This window comes from Furipterus horrens, unplaced genomic scaffold, assembly GCF_987537825.1.
Source record: "Furipterus horrens unplaced genomic scaffold, mFurHor1.1.pri manual_scaffold_2, whole genome shotgun sequence".
NCBI lineage: Eukaryota > Metazoa > Chordata > Mammalia > Chiroptera > Furipteridae > Furipterus > Furipterus horrens.
Window position 1 is genome coordinate 7,062,625 of NW_028327172.1, and position 13,227 is coordinate 7,075,851.

The 13,227-nt window shown below is 48.6% G+C and overlaps 2 protein-coding genes across 4 annotated transcripts; one reads left to right on the plus strand and one right to left on the minus strand.

Annotated features, from left to right (window-relative positions):
• Positions 1 to 1,972: 1,972 nt before the first annotated feature.
• Positions 1,973 to 4,991, minus strand: POLR2G (RNA polymerase II subunit G). Its single transcript, XM_090260162.1, has 8 exons — positions 4,885 to 4,991; positions 4,642 to 4,751; positions 3,594 to 3,753; positions 2,997 to 3,047; positions 2,826 to 2,891; positions 2,644 to 2,715; positions 2,409 to 2,442; positions 1,973 to 2,196 (listed from the first exon to the last, which is right to left on the minus strand). Exons 1-8 carry the CDS (start codon positions 4,894 to 4,896, stop codon positions 2,183 to 2,185), a joined length of 519 nt encoding a protein of 172 aa, XP_090116288.1. The 5' UTR covers positions 4,897 to 4,991; the 3' UTR covers positions 1,973 to 2,182.
• A 5,967-nt stretch (positions 4,992 to 10,958) lies between these two features.
• On the plus strand, positions 10,959 to 13,227 carry ZBTB3 (zinc finger and BTB domain containing 3). 3 transcript variants are annotated; one of them, XM_090267460.1, is made up of 2 exons: positions 10,959 to 10,982; positions 11,422 to 13,227. In XM_090267460.1, the coding sequence occupies exon 2, from the start codon at positions 11,471 to 11,473 to the stop codon at positions 13,028 to 13,030; it is 1,560 nt and encodes a 519-aa protein (XP_090123586.1). In that variant the 5' UTR covers positions 10,959 to 10,982; positions 11,422 to 11,470; the 3' UTR covers positions 13,031 to 13,227. The 3 variants fall into 3 exon arrangements, with proteins under 3 accessions (XP_090123586.1, XP_090123585.1, XP_090123587.1); XM_090267459.1 differs by having other exon boundaries at positions 10,965 to 11,087; XM_090267461.1 differs by lacking the exon at positions 10,959 to 10,982 and adding an exon at positions 11,091 to 11,153.

The window sequence follows — 13,227 nt, forward strand, 5'->3', positions numbered from 1 at the left end:
CCCATCTGCTTCTGTTTCATGAGCTGCTTCTCTGCCCACGACTCTCTCACTTCTAGGCCTGATATTACATCCAGGTTATACCTGACACAATTAACACACAGGTGGATCTGTTTGCAACCTTGGGAAGAATTTTATTCTCAGTGAGACACGGGGTGTTTAGGGTCTAGAAAAGATCCCTACAACCATGTAACCAACTCACAGTATAGTGAGGTGGCATCACAACTTTAACACCGTTTCCACTAGAAAATTCATTATAAATCCAGCACAATTACCTCCCTGGATTTAACAAACTTGGAAAGCTGCCACAGTACTGAGAGCTAGAGGTACAAAAGTGAAAGGGAAGCATGTGACTCTATAATTATCTCAATAAAATAACTGAAACTTTTAATTATTAAAAAATGAAAAGGGAGCTCTGGCTGATGTGGCTCAGTGCACTGAGTGCCGCCCTGCAAACCAAAAGTTCAATTCCCACTCAGCACGTGCCTGGGTTGCGGGCCAGGTCCCCAGTTGGGGGTGTGTGGGAGGCAACTGATCAATGTATCTCACACATCGATGTTTCTCTCCCTCCTTTCCCCTCTCTAAAAACAAATAAATTTATTTTTATTTTTTATTTTAAAAAAATTTATTTTTTTTTAATGAAAAGGAAAACAATAACAAAATAATGTTTTCTGACCTACTACAGCGAAATGACTGGAACAGCTTCTAGTAGTCCAGGAGCTGAGAAGGCGAGGGGACCAGAACCTCGTTCTTACCATGTTCCGGGCCCTATTCTAGATGCTTCCTGTAAGGGTTTCTGGAACTGGCACAACTAACATTTGAGGCCAGTTCTTTATTGTGGAGGACTGCCCAATAGCCATGGGATGTCTAACAGCATCCTTGGCCTCTACCCACTGCAAGGCAGGAACACCCCCCCACTGGTGACATCCAAAAATGTCATTGCCAAACATGCCCTGGGGGCCCAAATCACCTCAGATAATAGCCACTGCTTTATATGCACTGTATAATGGTAATTATGATTAAGTTGAATGCCTGTCATGGACCAGGCTCTACACCAGCCACCTGCATTACAGGACGTCCCCGCTGAACGCCAGCGATAGGTTCTGAGACTTCAAGTAAAATGACAAATAAGGAAACCAATGTTATGACAGACTAATTGGCATAAACAAGAGTCAGGCTGCTAAGGAATCTCATCAGTGTTACAGTGAAACAGTGCTGAACAAAACGATGCTGAAAGGAAGGACATTATTCAAGGACCTGCTGCCTGATCTCTGACGTAGCAGCAGCCATCCACAGACGGTGGCCTGCCCAGTGCACAACGAGGCAAGATACAAGGCCCAGGCAGGCTGGAAGCCAGCTGTTCGGTGTCAACCCAAATACCACGCTTTCCGCTGCATCGCCCTGCTCCCCGAGGAAGTCAAGGGAGGCTGCAAATACCAAGAAAGGGCTGACCGAGATTTGCTAGATTAGTAGGCAGCAAGCAGACAGGCGAGGAAAAGGCACCCCAAGGTGGACAAATAGCATAGCAAAGGCAGAGTGTGCGCTAGCGTGGTGTGTTTAATTTTGTAGCCATTTCAGGTCTTTTTCTAGCTTTATCTTAAGGATATTATGAGCCATTTCACACCTTCAGCTGAGTTTAGTATAGTGATTGCTCAGCACACCAAGGCCTCTGGTGTTTATGTACTATCCTCTTGTTCCCCTCTCCCCAGCTATACTCTTGGTTATTTTTAAGGGTGAGGGAAGGGAAAATACGAGGAAACTATAGACTGGCACTTGGAGTGGCTCTAACGACAGTATCATCTGCTGGAAGCCAGACATGCAACGTTAGTGCCTTCTCTTCAATGACCTTGGCCTAAGGGTTAGTCAGAACTCCTGAGTGGCTGAGGCATCAGGCCAAGAAAAGAGGGTCTAGAAAGCAATTGCACCCCAGCCTTTTTAAAAAAGAACTGTTTTTACCAAAGAAAGAAGACAATAGTTCCACAAGAACCAAGGACTTTTTATGGTTAGAACACACATTCAAAATCTGGGAGTGGCTGCCAAGCTGCAAGAAGAGCCAGGTGCCTTCTGGGACAAGGAGCCCTCCTTGCCTCCTGCACAGCAGCCAGACTGGACCTCTGAACAACAGGGGAAGTGCGACAATCGCACCTCTTATATAAGGACCAAACAAGGTAGGAGGTGCCAGTGTTCAGCTCACAAGCCCTAGAAGAAGAAACGCACACGAGTTAGACCCAGAGCTTGGGGCAGCTGAAACAGTGCACTTCCCTCCCACGGGGCACATGTCCTGGATCTTCCGAGCAAACAGCATGAGTTTCCTTCATCTGTGACTCAAGCATTAAATCTCATCTCTACCCCTGCCCCCACCCCACCCCTTCCCCAGGCAACCACCCTGGCATGCAGGATCAGGCACTTACCCAAGTAATCATCCATCAAGGAGCCAATAGCAAACTGGAGGAGGGAAGATAAAAAGGAAACGAAGCCTCAGCAAGCACAGAACTATCCACTAACCCTCCCAGGCCCAGGCTTTCTGCCCGCCCATCCCCTCTTCACGGCAGAAGAGAACAAAATCCCCCTGATGTCTAGGTGGTAAGAAATCAATAGCTCCTGGCTATTGCCTGGTACAGGAAGGGAGGCAGGCAAGAGACTCACAATGTCATTCTTATCCACACGGGTCCCCACAATCTTCAGGCGGATCTCGTCATCCTGCTGAATCACAATGTCCTAGAGAGAAGCAAACAGTATACTCAGACACACCCCTGCCCCAGCCAATACTCTCCCTCAGAGTGGCTCATTCCCTCCTTTCTCTCACTGATGTCTTCCGACCCACTCACCTCATCCATTGTCTTGTAACAGGGTGGGTTGGAGTTAGGATCGAACTCCATCTCTGATGGGATGGACTGAAAAGAAAGTGAGTCTGGGTCAGCACTTTAAACAGATGCTCCAGCAAATGGCCATGAATGGGTGTCTCTCCTTAGCCCCACCTCGCGTGCCCCCGGGCTTACATGTCGGGAGATGAAGCAGGACATGGGTCCAATTTCCGTGAAGAGTCCAACCTAGAAGGAAAATGAGTGACTCTTACTTTTTTTGTCTCCAAAAGGCTTCTAAGCTTCCCATCTTTATCTGATTCCTAACAAATTCTCCATGTTTGGAACCCACTCAGAATTGTAGCATTTGTTTTCATTTCTCCCTTTTGAAGGTTTCATTTTAAGTTAAGCAAATATAGTAGAGCTGAGGCCTGGAACCTGTCTGTCCAGGATTTGAACACTTGGTGACATGACCTTGGCCACTAGACTTAAATTCTCTAAGCTTGAGCTTCTATAAAAAGGGAAAAAACCACTCACCTCCCTGAGTCACTGCAAGGATTTTCCCATTGCCTGACCCACAGCAACTACTCAGTGGAGGCTACTATCGTTATGACTATTAATATTAACTTACATGGCCCTGAGTGAGGCAGGGCAAGACCATATCACTTGACAGGTGAGAAAACTGAAGCACAAGGAAGTGACTTGGCCAAGGACACACACTTAGCAAGTGGAATTGGGACCCAAACCACATCTTCTGAGGGGCCATCCCACTGCTTCCCCTAGGTATGCTCTCACCTTGTTGACCTGAGTGACAACAGCATCCACGACTTCCCCTTTAAAGGGCCGGAAAACAATGGCCTTGTACTTAACTGGATAAAGGACAAAGCCCCGGCCTGGCTGGATCACACCAGCACCAATGTTGTCAATGGTAGTGACAGCAATTACAAAGCCATACCTGCAAGGAAAATGACAAAGAGAAAGGCCCTGTGTGTGGAAGAGCCTCTCAACCATCTGCAACAAGTCAGTGAGCCCGGGGGTAGGAGACAGCACGAAGGGGAAGTAAATGGCAACCCTGCTCCCACAAAGCTTAATGGCCAAGAAAGAAGATAGGACACTGATCAGGATCTGTAACGCCAAACACTGCTCTCATAATTTCACAAAAAATGTCCAAGAAGGCTGCAGTCCTTGAGCCAAGAGACCCTCAGAATCCCCTAGGACTTATTAAAACGTAGATTCCCGGGCATGTTGCTAGAGACTCAAATTCTGTGGCGATAGGATGAGGCTCGGGAACCTGCATGTTCAGGAAACACCCCAGGTTATTCTAATGATGGAAGCCCAGGTCCTCCATCGCTCCCCCACTCATCCCAGCTCATGCACATCACCATGTGACAGTCCTCTCCATGCAGAGCCCAGAGACGTGCCATGTCAGGTCCCTGGGCACGGGGGACAGAGAAAACCGGCAGAATCACGGAGGAGAGCAGACACAAGAACAGTGACCAGACGGTGAGCTCCACGAGGTCTGGCCCCGTTCTCTCGTCCACTGCATTGCTCCCAGCCACCAACACAGGACCTGACACACAGCTGGGGCTTTAGCAACGTTTGCGGAGTAAACGATGGCCAATCTCAGCTGATGGAAGAAAGTCCTGTGACCCAGCTTTGCAGAGGGCGCCCTGGGAACCCAAAGCAGGAAGCAACCGACTGCCTGGGACGCCTAGGAGCGCGTGAGAGGGTTCCGCAGAGCAGGTGTCAGGGCCTCGCAGAAAAAGCAGGAGTCAGGGAGGGGCTGCAGGTGTAGGGCCCCGTGTGCTTATCCAGCAGGCGACACAGAGAGCGCGGCACTCACTTGCCGGTGCAGGTCCCCTCCACCTCAGTGAAGAGCTTCTGCTTCACTGTGTTGAGCAGGTTGGGGCCGAAGTAACGCGGGTGCAGCAGGATCTCGTGCTCCAGGGAGATCTGCGGAGAAAGCGGAATGGAGACCTGGCAAGGCACAGCAGGAGGATGGGGCACGAAGCGACCCCTCGTCCCGGCGCTGCACCTCTCTCCTCCTCCTGACCCTTGCCCTCGCCGCCACCCGTGCCCTGCTCACGTGGTAGAACATCTTCCCAAAGGAGTTAAGAAGCAACGGAGCAGACACCTTGGCGGGAAGCGGCGCCTCCGGCTCGACCGGAAACACACGCAGCCGCCCCCAACCGGCTTCCGGGCCTCGGCGGGGCTGATTGGGCCTCGCTGTCATGGGCGGAGACTCCACGAAGCTCCGCCCCTCCCCTCTGACCAGCAATCCCATCGCCGCATTTCTTAAATTAACTGTACCCAGAATAGATGCTCATTAAATACTTTAAAACGTAATTAGTTAGTGTAAGATGGCATAAATAAATCACTCTGGATGAATGCATTCATTTAAAACTCCAAGTAGATGGTATCAGAATTGAAGTAAATTGCAGGGCACCGAGCTGGTGTCAAAATTGCTTGGATGTGTGTGCAGGGGAGGAGGGAAAACATTGTAACTGGAGTAAAAAGCATTAATAATAAGTACTTAAAACTTATCACTTCCTAATCATTTCACCACAGTGTACTGCCTGACAACTCTTGAGAGTAGTTACACCTGCTTTGTGGGGTGTAAATATTATATAATTTTATGTGTAGGTATAAGCGTTCGGGTTGCTGTGGTACCTCACCAGCACTTGCTATTGTCAGCAGGGTTTGCTTGTTTTGTTTAGCCATTTTAATGTCTGTGTGGTAGTATCTCATTGTGGTTTTAATTTTCATTTTCCTAATGACTAATGATGTTGAACATCTCTTATGTGCATATTTGCCAAGAGTGATCTTTTCAAAACTGAAGTCAAACCATGTCACTGCCCTATTAAAACTCAATGGCTTCCCTAGGCACTAAAATAAAATAATCACCGTGGCCTACCAGGCAGAGGCCAGATCCAGCCAACTCCACTTTCTGCCTCTCTTCCTTTTGCTTTCTCCACTCCAGTCACATTGGCCTCCTCTCCCACCTCGGGACCTATGCTGTTGCTATTTTCCCTGCTTAAAATGCTCTTAGCTCTGATCTTCACCTGGTGCGGGGGCGGGGGTGGGGGTGGGGTCCTTCTCATCCTTCAAGTATAAGTTCAATATCCCTGCTGTTAAAAGGCCTCCCATGACTACCCTGGCTCAAACAGCCACATCCTAGTCATCCGTCTATTGTTTTGCCTTGTTTTATTTTCTTCCTATTTTGGAATCATCTTATTCATTTATATATGTGCGTATTACCTGTTTCCCCTCAAGAAGGGCAGGGATTCTCCTCTGTTGTGTTGCTCTATATCCTCAATGCCTAAAACAACACCTGGCACACAATATGTGCTCAGTATCTATTTGCATCACTGAGTGAATCTCTGTCACCTCACATAGCTCTGGGCAAATAACAGACTTTAACAAATGTGGATTGGTTGAGCGTTATTCTCATAATGGATCTATTATCATCTCTTTGAGTTCCCCAGGCGTGGGTTGGCCATCACAAACTCTCCCCAAACCCTAATCCCCTTGCTTCCAAAGCTTCAGGAACAGAGACAAGCTAGAACCGAAGGAGAAAATAGCAATGGAGAACAATCAGCTGGATTGAGATTTGGAGTACAAAGAAAGTTTATTGGAGAATTGTTTTAGTTATCTTTTGCTGCATAATAAATCACCCAAAAACTTGGAGGCTTAAAAAAACCACAATGATTTATTTAACTCACAAATCTACAATTTGGGCAAGGCTCAGTGTGGAAGGCTTACTCCTGATCCATGCAACATCAGCTGAGGCAGTTCAACTAGGACCTGGTAGATCTACTTCCAAGATAGCTTAATCACATGGCTGGAAATTGAACCTGGCTGTTAGTTGGAAGCCTAGCTGTGGCTATGGGTGACACTTACATATGGCCTCTTTATGTGGTCTGGGCTTCTTCACAGCACTGTGGCCTGATTCTAAGAGCAATTATCCCAAGAGGGCCAAGCAGAAGCTGTATCCCCCTTTATAACTTAGCCTCGAAGTTACATAGCATCACATCCCCCTAGAGCTTGCAATCGCTCCCAGGCTCAGGTGAGAGACCTTAACAGATGGGAGGAGCATCAGTGTTGCATTGTATGATGAGTATGTGGGAGGGAACAACTTGTCAAGGCCATCTTGGAAAATATAATCTTCTGTAAGAATAGTCTCATCAGCCTAGATAGCAGCGAGAAGCCCTTGTAGTGATGTCTGTCATCACCTGCCTACCAAAGATTCACATGCAAGCAGCAGGTCCAGCCCCTGGAAGGCAGTCTTTGAGCAAGGATCATCCATCTGCCCCTCTTCCTGGTCCTAGAATAATCCTGCCTCCAACTGTGAGAAATGCTCACAATAAGACACTGGGACACAGGACTTCAGCAGCAAAGCGAGGCGTTTGTTTATTCACGAGTCTGCAGAGTCGGGCGCACAGCCAGCTATGGGCATGCGCTTGCGAAGCCGACAAAGAAAAATAGTTTTATACTAATGCGATTAGCTCCCCCTCCCCTCTCTTTCTCCCAGGTTTCTCCATTACTGATTAACCTGGGTTGACAATCTAATGCGATTAACTATTTAACTAAGGGTGTGATTAACTAAGGGTAATCTAGTTATAGGTCTTTAATTATCTCCTACTGGTTTGAGAGTCACTGGCTTCTTTATCCCTTACACAACTGACTCCAAATCCACTGGCCATGGGCACTAACTACAACAACTCTGAGGACCCCGCTGGGAACACTCTAGGAAGACATAGCTATAAAGTGATTAGGGGTGTGGCTACAAAGATAGGCCAAAATTCAGTTTCAGCTCTGACTGTATTCCCTGTGTGACCTTGGCCAAGTTACTTAACCAAGCGGAACAGCAGTTTCTTCTGTCTAATAGGGATAAGAAAGTCTATTATGGAATTAGAGATTATATCTTCAGCACATTGCTAGCACTTAATAAATGCTAAATAAATTGTAATATTTTTATAACTTCTACAAAGACACACTGGAGCAAAGCTTTTTAGTCTTTTTCCTTGGGGTAAAGTTACTGCTATAAGTAAGAATGTCTTTGGTTTTAGCTTTAATTTTCACATACAGTTTTTTTATGTGCTATAATCCATGTATGCTAGTTTAGTACTGCTATTCCCTAAATAAAAGCTTTTATACAAGTATATATATGTGACCCTGATTGGTATAGCTAAGTGGATTGAGCACCAGCTTGCAGACTGAAGGGTGGCCAGTTGGATTCCCAGTCAGGGCACGTGCCTGGGTTGCAGGCCAGGTCCCCAGTTGGGGGTCTGTGAGAGGCAACCAATCAATGTATCTCACGCACATCTATATTTCTCTCCCTCCCTTCCCATCTCTCTAAAATAAATAAATAAATAAAATTTAAAAAGCCTTTAAATATCTAGATTTATTGTGCATGCCAATCCCAGAGTGTGCCAAGCACACAGTTTTTGTGCCCAAACTCAATCTCATCTTCATCTGATCCCTTCTGTACCCATAGAAATACAATTGCTTTAGCTCCCCAAGGAGCCTATGTTCCTTACTGCTTAGCAAACTCCACCAGCCCTCTTCCTTATAAGGGGTTTTCCCTTCAGTCTTCAGCTTTAAATACCATCTACGTGTCAATGACACTCCCAACATTTATCTCCAGCCCCAATGTTTCCCTTGCTCTTCAGGCTCACAAAAATCTATTTGGCTAAGGGAATCTCTACATAAAGACTCAGATACAGAAATCTCAATTTTCCACCCCATTGTCCCCATCTCAGAAGATGGCTCTGTCAGCCACACCATTGCTCATGCTAAAATTCCGGCCATCCTCAACTCCTTTTTCTCTCTTGTCCCTCATCTCCTACCTTAATTTTAGCAAATTCTGTTGACTCAGCACTTCTCTTGAGCTTCACCACTACTACCCTAGTATGGCCACTATCATTTCTTCTGGGGCCATTTCCATAGCTTCCTCCCTGCTCCCACTTTGACCTCCTATGGTAATTTCTCCACAGAGTAGCCAGGATAAGCCTTTAAGAACAAGAATCCTATCAGAGCCCTGGCTGGTGTGGCTCAGTGGACTGAGTGCTGGCCTACAAACCCAAAGGGTGCCAGTTCAATTCCCAGTCAGGGCACATGCCCGGGTTGTGGGCCAGGAACTCAGTTGAGTGTGTGTGAGAGGCAACCAGTTTATTTATCTCTTGCACATAGATGTTTCTCTTCCTCTCTTCCTTCCCTTCTTTCTAAAAATAAATAAAATCTTTTTTTTTTTTTAAAGAATCTTATCAGAGCACCTCCCTGCTTAAAACCGACTAATCATCAGAGCAGGGAAGTGCTCTGATAGGATGGCCATTGAACTAAGAATAAAATACAGGAGCTTTTCTGCCTCCTCCTGAGCTGGCTCTCTCTCAGGCTCTGGCCTTGGCCCTGGTTCTGAGGCTCTCTCTTCCTCAGGATGCCTGGATGGTCATGCTGCAGCTGCCTGAATTTCCCAGAGGACAGTATTTTGGATGGTAAGGAACTCTGGCACAGCTGAGGATTGGGCTGGGCTGGCAGAGGGTGGCAGGTTTGTTCTTTTGATATTCTGGAGGGGACAGGCTCTGAGGCAGAAGGCTGCCTTTCTTCCAAAATTGCATAGGTTTGGTATCTTATATTCTTTTGGTTTGAAAACTAACCCTACAGAAATAAAATAACTAAAAACTAACAGGGGGAAATGATAGGAGAACCCAGGTGTGAGAGTTCGGACTTAATTGATAGGCTTAAGTAATTAAAGCTGTGAGCTGATAGGCTTAAGTGACTGCTTTTGAATGAAGACTGTTTTCTTTTCACACGCACACAAAAAGAATAAAATACAAACTCCTCACTGTGGCCAATAAAATCCCATGCCTACCCACCTGTGTGAGGCCAGATTTTCCTCATATAATCAAAACAGTATCTCATAACGTCTTGAAAATAGAAGCAGATATAGGAATTATGCTGTCTTCTATTAAGCCAGACATTAAATAAATTTGGAAAAATGTAAAACAATGCCACTATTTTCATTACATGGCTTTTTTTTTTGTAAAATATAGTAACTTTCCATAAAAAATAAAAATGTTACTTGTGTTAGGTTTAATTTCTATACAATAAATATTGTATGTCTTGGAAGAGTATCTTGAAGAAGTGGGGTCTCAAGCTGAGGCCAGTGTGGCCTGCATGTCTCTCGTACAAGGATGGAAGGCAGATGAACCGCCTTTAATTCTGGTTAGGTCTGATCGCGGAACGAAGTGGAAATGCTTAGCGTGGTGGGTGATGGGGTGAGTAGTGGGTTACGGGCACTGAACTAATCCTCTGGAAACTGTCAACACATTGCTTTTGTCAGAGGAGAGGCAGGTATCACTAACTTAGCTTACAGCCCTTTTCTTTGACGTCTAGGGACTCTCAAAGATTTCTTCAAAAGTATACATGCTCTTTATTCTCCTGTCCTGGCGTATTTTAGGGTCCTGAGCCCACTCCCTCCCTTCCGATCGGCACCTGCCCAGCATGCTCCAGACAGGAGAGCACTCTAATCTTTTTCATTGTACATTGACTATATAGAGTTCAGGCTAAGGACCACGACAGCATCCACGCAGCTGCTAGTTCTCTGACGCCACAGTTACTGAGTCACGAGCCCGAATCATCAGATTGAGGGGAGCGAAGCAGTAACAACCTTCAAGAGACAATTCCAGTGAGAGAGCGAGAGGGAGAGAAACACCATCGCAGTTCAGGGTGATGTTGCTACCGTCCCCGGTTATGGCAGAGCAGGGTCCAAAAACTCGGGACTCCTGAGTACCACACCAGCTTGTTGGTTCTCTTTCTCCCGGCCACCCTGCGGCGGACGCAACACAGTACTCCGCGAAGTGGAACGCGCGCGCCCGCCATGCGATCGTCGGGCTCTGCTCCCTAAAGCCGGATTCCTGCTTCAGGTAGACGGAGAATCTCAGCCAATCCAGAAGCCTCTGAAGCAAAGAAGGAGGGAAGGGGAAGAAAAGTTTAGGACAGGAACGCCGACCAATCTGGTGCCTAGCTGCCTGAGCGACGGACACCAGCACCCAGTTGGAAACGCCGCTCCAAGAGGGAGGATGGTTAGTGGACAGTGAACCAATCCGTGACAAGAGAAGGCAAACTTGAGCCCGCTGCATATGAGGTGGGAAGGGGCGGAGTTCGCCCAGTGGCTGCTCGGTGGTGGGTGAAGGATCAGCTCTCTCTTCTAGTTTCCACCCTAGGACTTCTTAGCCCCTGGAATGCGAGAGAGAGGGGCTCAGGGAATTCCCGGAGTGGGGCGTAGAGGTACCGCCCGGGAAGGTCTGGGAGCGAAGGAGATTCCTAGTTGGAGGACCTGCTGGAAGGCACCGGGTGGGATTCGAGGAAGCGGAGGCTGGTCAGGGGGCGGGACTTCCGGGGCGGGGTTTTACGTTCACAGGGAGGGGCCTGTTGCTAAGGTTGAGTGTTAGGGGGCGGGGCTAAAAGACCACTGGGTGTGACGTAGGTGAAAAGGGTAATAATTTAAGCGAGCGTCTTGGGGTCGTTTCCAGAGGTTTGTGAATGGCCAGTGATAGCTCAGGGCTGATGTTGAGGTTTCTGGGGAGGTTACCTGCCCTAACCCACTGTCCTCTCTTCCCAGGGACCCACTGGTGGGGATCTGCCTAGGGGCTTTCCCTTCGTGGGGTGCTATGGAGTTCCCAGAACACAGCCAGCAGCTGCTGCAGAGCCTCCGAGAACAGCGGTCCCAGGGTTTTCTTTGTGACTGCACCGTGATGGTGGGTAGCACCCAATTCTTGGCCCATCGGGCTGTGCTGGCCTCCTGCAGCCCATTCTTCCAGCTTTTCTACAAAGAGCGGGAGCTAGACAAGAGAGATCTGGTGTGTATCCACAACGAGATTGTCACGGCCCCAGCCTTCGGGCTTCTTCTGGACTTTATGTATGCTGGCCAGCTCGTCCTGAGGGGGGATACCCCTGTGGAAGACGTGCTGGCAGCTGCCAGCTACTTGCACATGAATGACATAGTCAAGGTGTGTAAGCGGCGGCTGCAAGCCCGGGCCCTGGCAGAGGCAGACAGTACCAAGAAGGAAGAGGAAACCAGCTCACAGCCCCCTAGTTTGGAGTTTTTGTCCAATACCTCTCGTGGCCCTCAGCCTTCCTTGGCGTCTGCTGAGACATCAGGCCATTGGGGCAAAGAGGAATGGAAAGGACCCGTGGCTCCCTCACCTACTATATGTCCTTCAGATGAGCCATCAGTGTCTGGTGGGGCTGACACTACACAGCCTGGGGTGGAGGTTGACTCACTGCATCTACGGGCACCACCTCCACCAGTGGCTGATGTCTCCCTTGCCAGCCCCAGTAGCTCCACAGAGACCATTCCTGCAAACTGCTTCTCTTCTGGCCTCCCAGCAGTTTCAATGGAGACACTGGCTCCTCTTGATGTGGGTTCTGAGAGTCTGAGGGTGGTGGAACCAAGGGGTACTGGAGTACCGTTGCAAGGCTTCTATCCCCCAGCTTCGGCCCCAGCCCCAGCCCTAGTCCCAGCCCCAGTTCCATCCCAGGCTCCAGCCCCAGTGGAAGCTGAGCTGGTCCAGGTGAAAGTAGAAGCTATTGTGATTTCTGATGAGGAGCCCGATGTGGCAGAGGAACAGCGTCAAGGGCCTGAGGGACTGTTCTCACCTGGAGGGGCAATGTATGGTGGACAGCCCCCACAGCCAGAGGCTTTTGAGGAGCCAAGGGCAACGGGCTTGGAGGAGGTGGGGCCAAATGACCACTTTCTGCCCCCAGATTCTCACCTACCCTACCATTTGCTGCCAGGTCCAGGGCCGTATCAGCGAGGATTGGTGACCCCACCCCTTCCTGCACCCCCAACCCTGCATGAGCCACTTTACCTGCCTTCTGAGTATGAAGCAACCCCAGGAACCTTTGGTGTTTTTACCGAGGATGTTCCCACTTGCAAGACATGTGGGAAGACCTTCTCATGCTCCTATACACTACGGCGACACGCCACAGTGCACACACGTGAGCGACCATATGAGTGCCGTTACTGCCTGCGTAGCTACACGCAGTCAGGGGACCTGTACCGCCACATCCGCAAGGCTCACAATGAGGACCTGGCCAAACGCAGCAAACCGGATCCAGAGGCTGGCCCCCTCCTAGGAGTGCAGCCCCTTCCTGGCTCCCCTACAGCAGACAGACAGAACTCTGGTGGCGGGCCACCCAAAGATTTTGTACTTGGTCCCAAAAACTAACATGAGCTGATGCTAGGCCTGCATCATTTCCCCTGCTTGGTGACAGAATGGATTCTGCCCAAGCTGAAGGGTCCTCTCATCCTTTTCTTTACCCAGCCAATTAGCAGGAAGTTAAAGGGCCCTGGGGATTTTCCTGGGGTGTAATCGCTTCTCACTCTTGAGTTCGGGACCATAAAGCTAGCAGTGAAAGTATCTCA

Bases quoted from the DNA above. Each gene is read 5' to 3' on its own strand.
- POLR2G (XM_090260162.1), bottom strand. The intron at 3,754-4,641 runs GTGAGTGCCGCG...TTTTCCTTGCAG, and splicing joins GAGGGGACCTGCACCGGCAA to GTATGGCTTTGTAATTGCTG. The intron at 2,716-2,825 runs GTGAGTGGGTCG...GCTTCTCTCTAG, and splicing joins GTTACAAGACAATGGATGAG to GACATTGTGATTCAGCAGGA.
- ZBTB3 (XM_090267460.1), top strand. From the start codon at position 11,471: ATGGAGTTCCCAGAACACAGCCAGCAGCTGCTGCAGAGCCTCCGAGAA.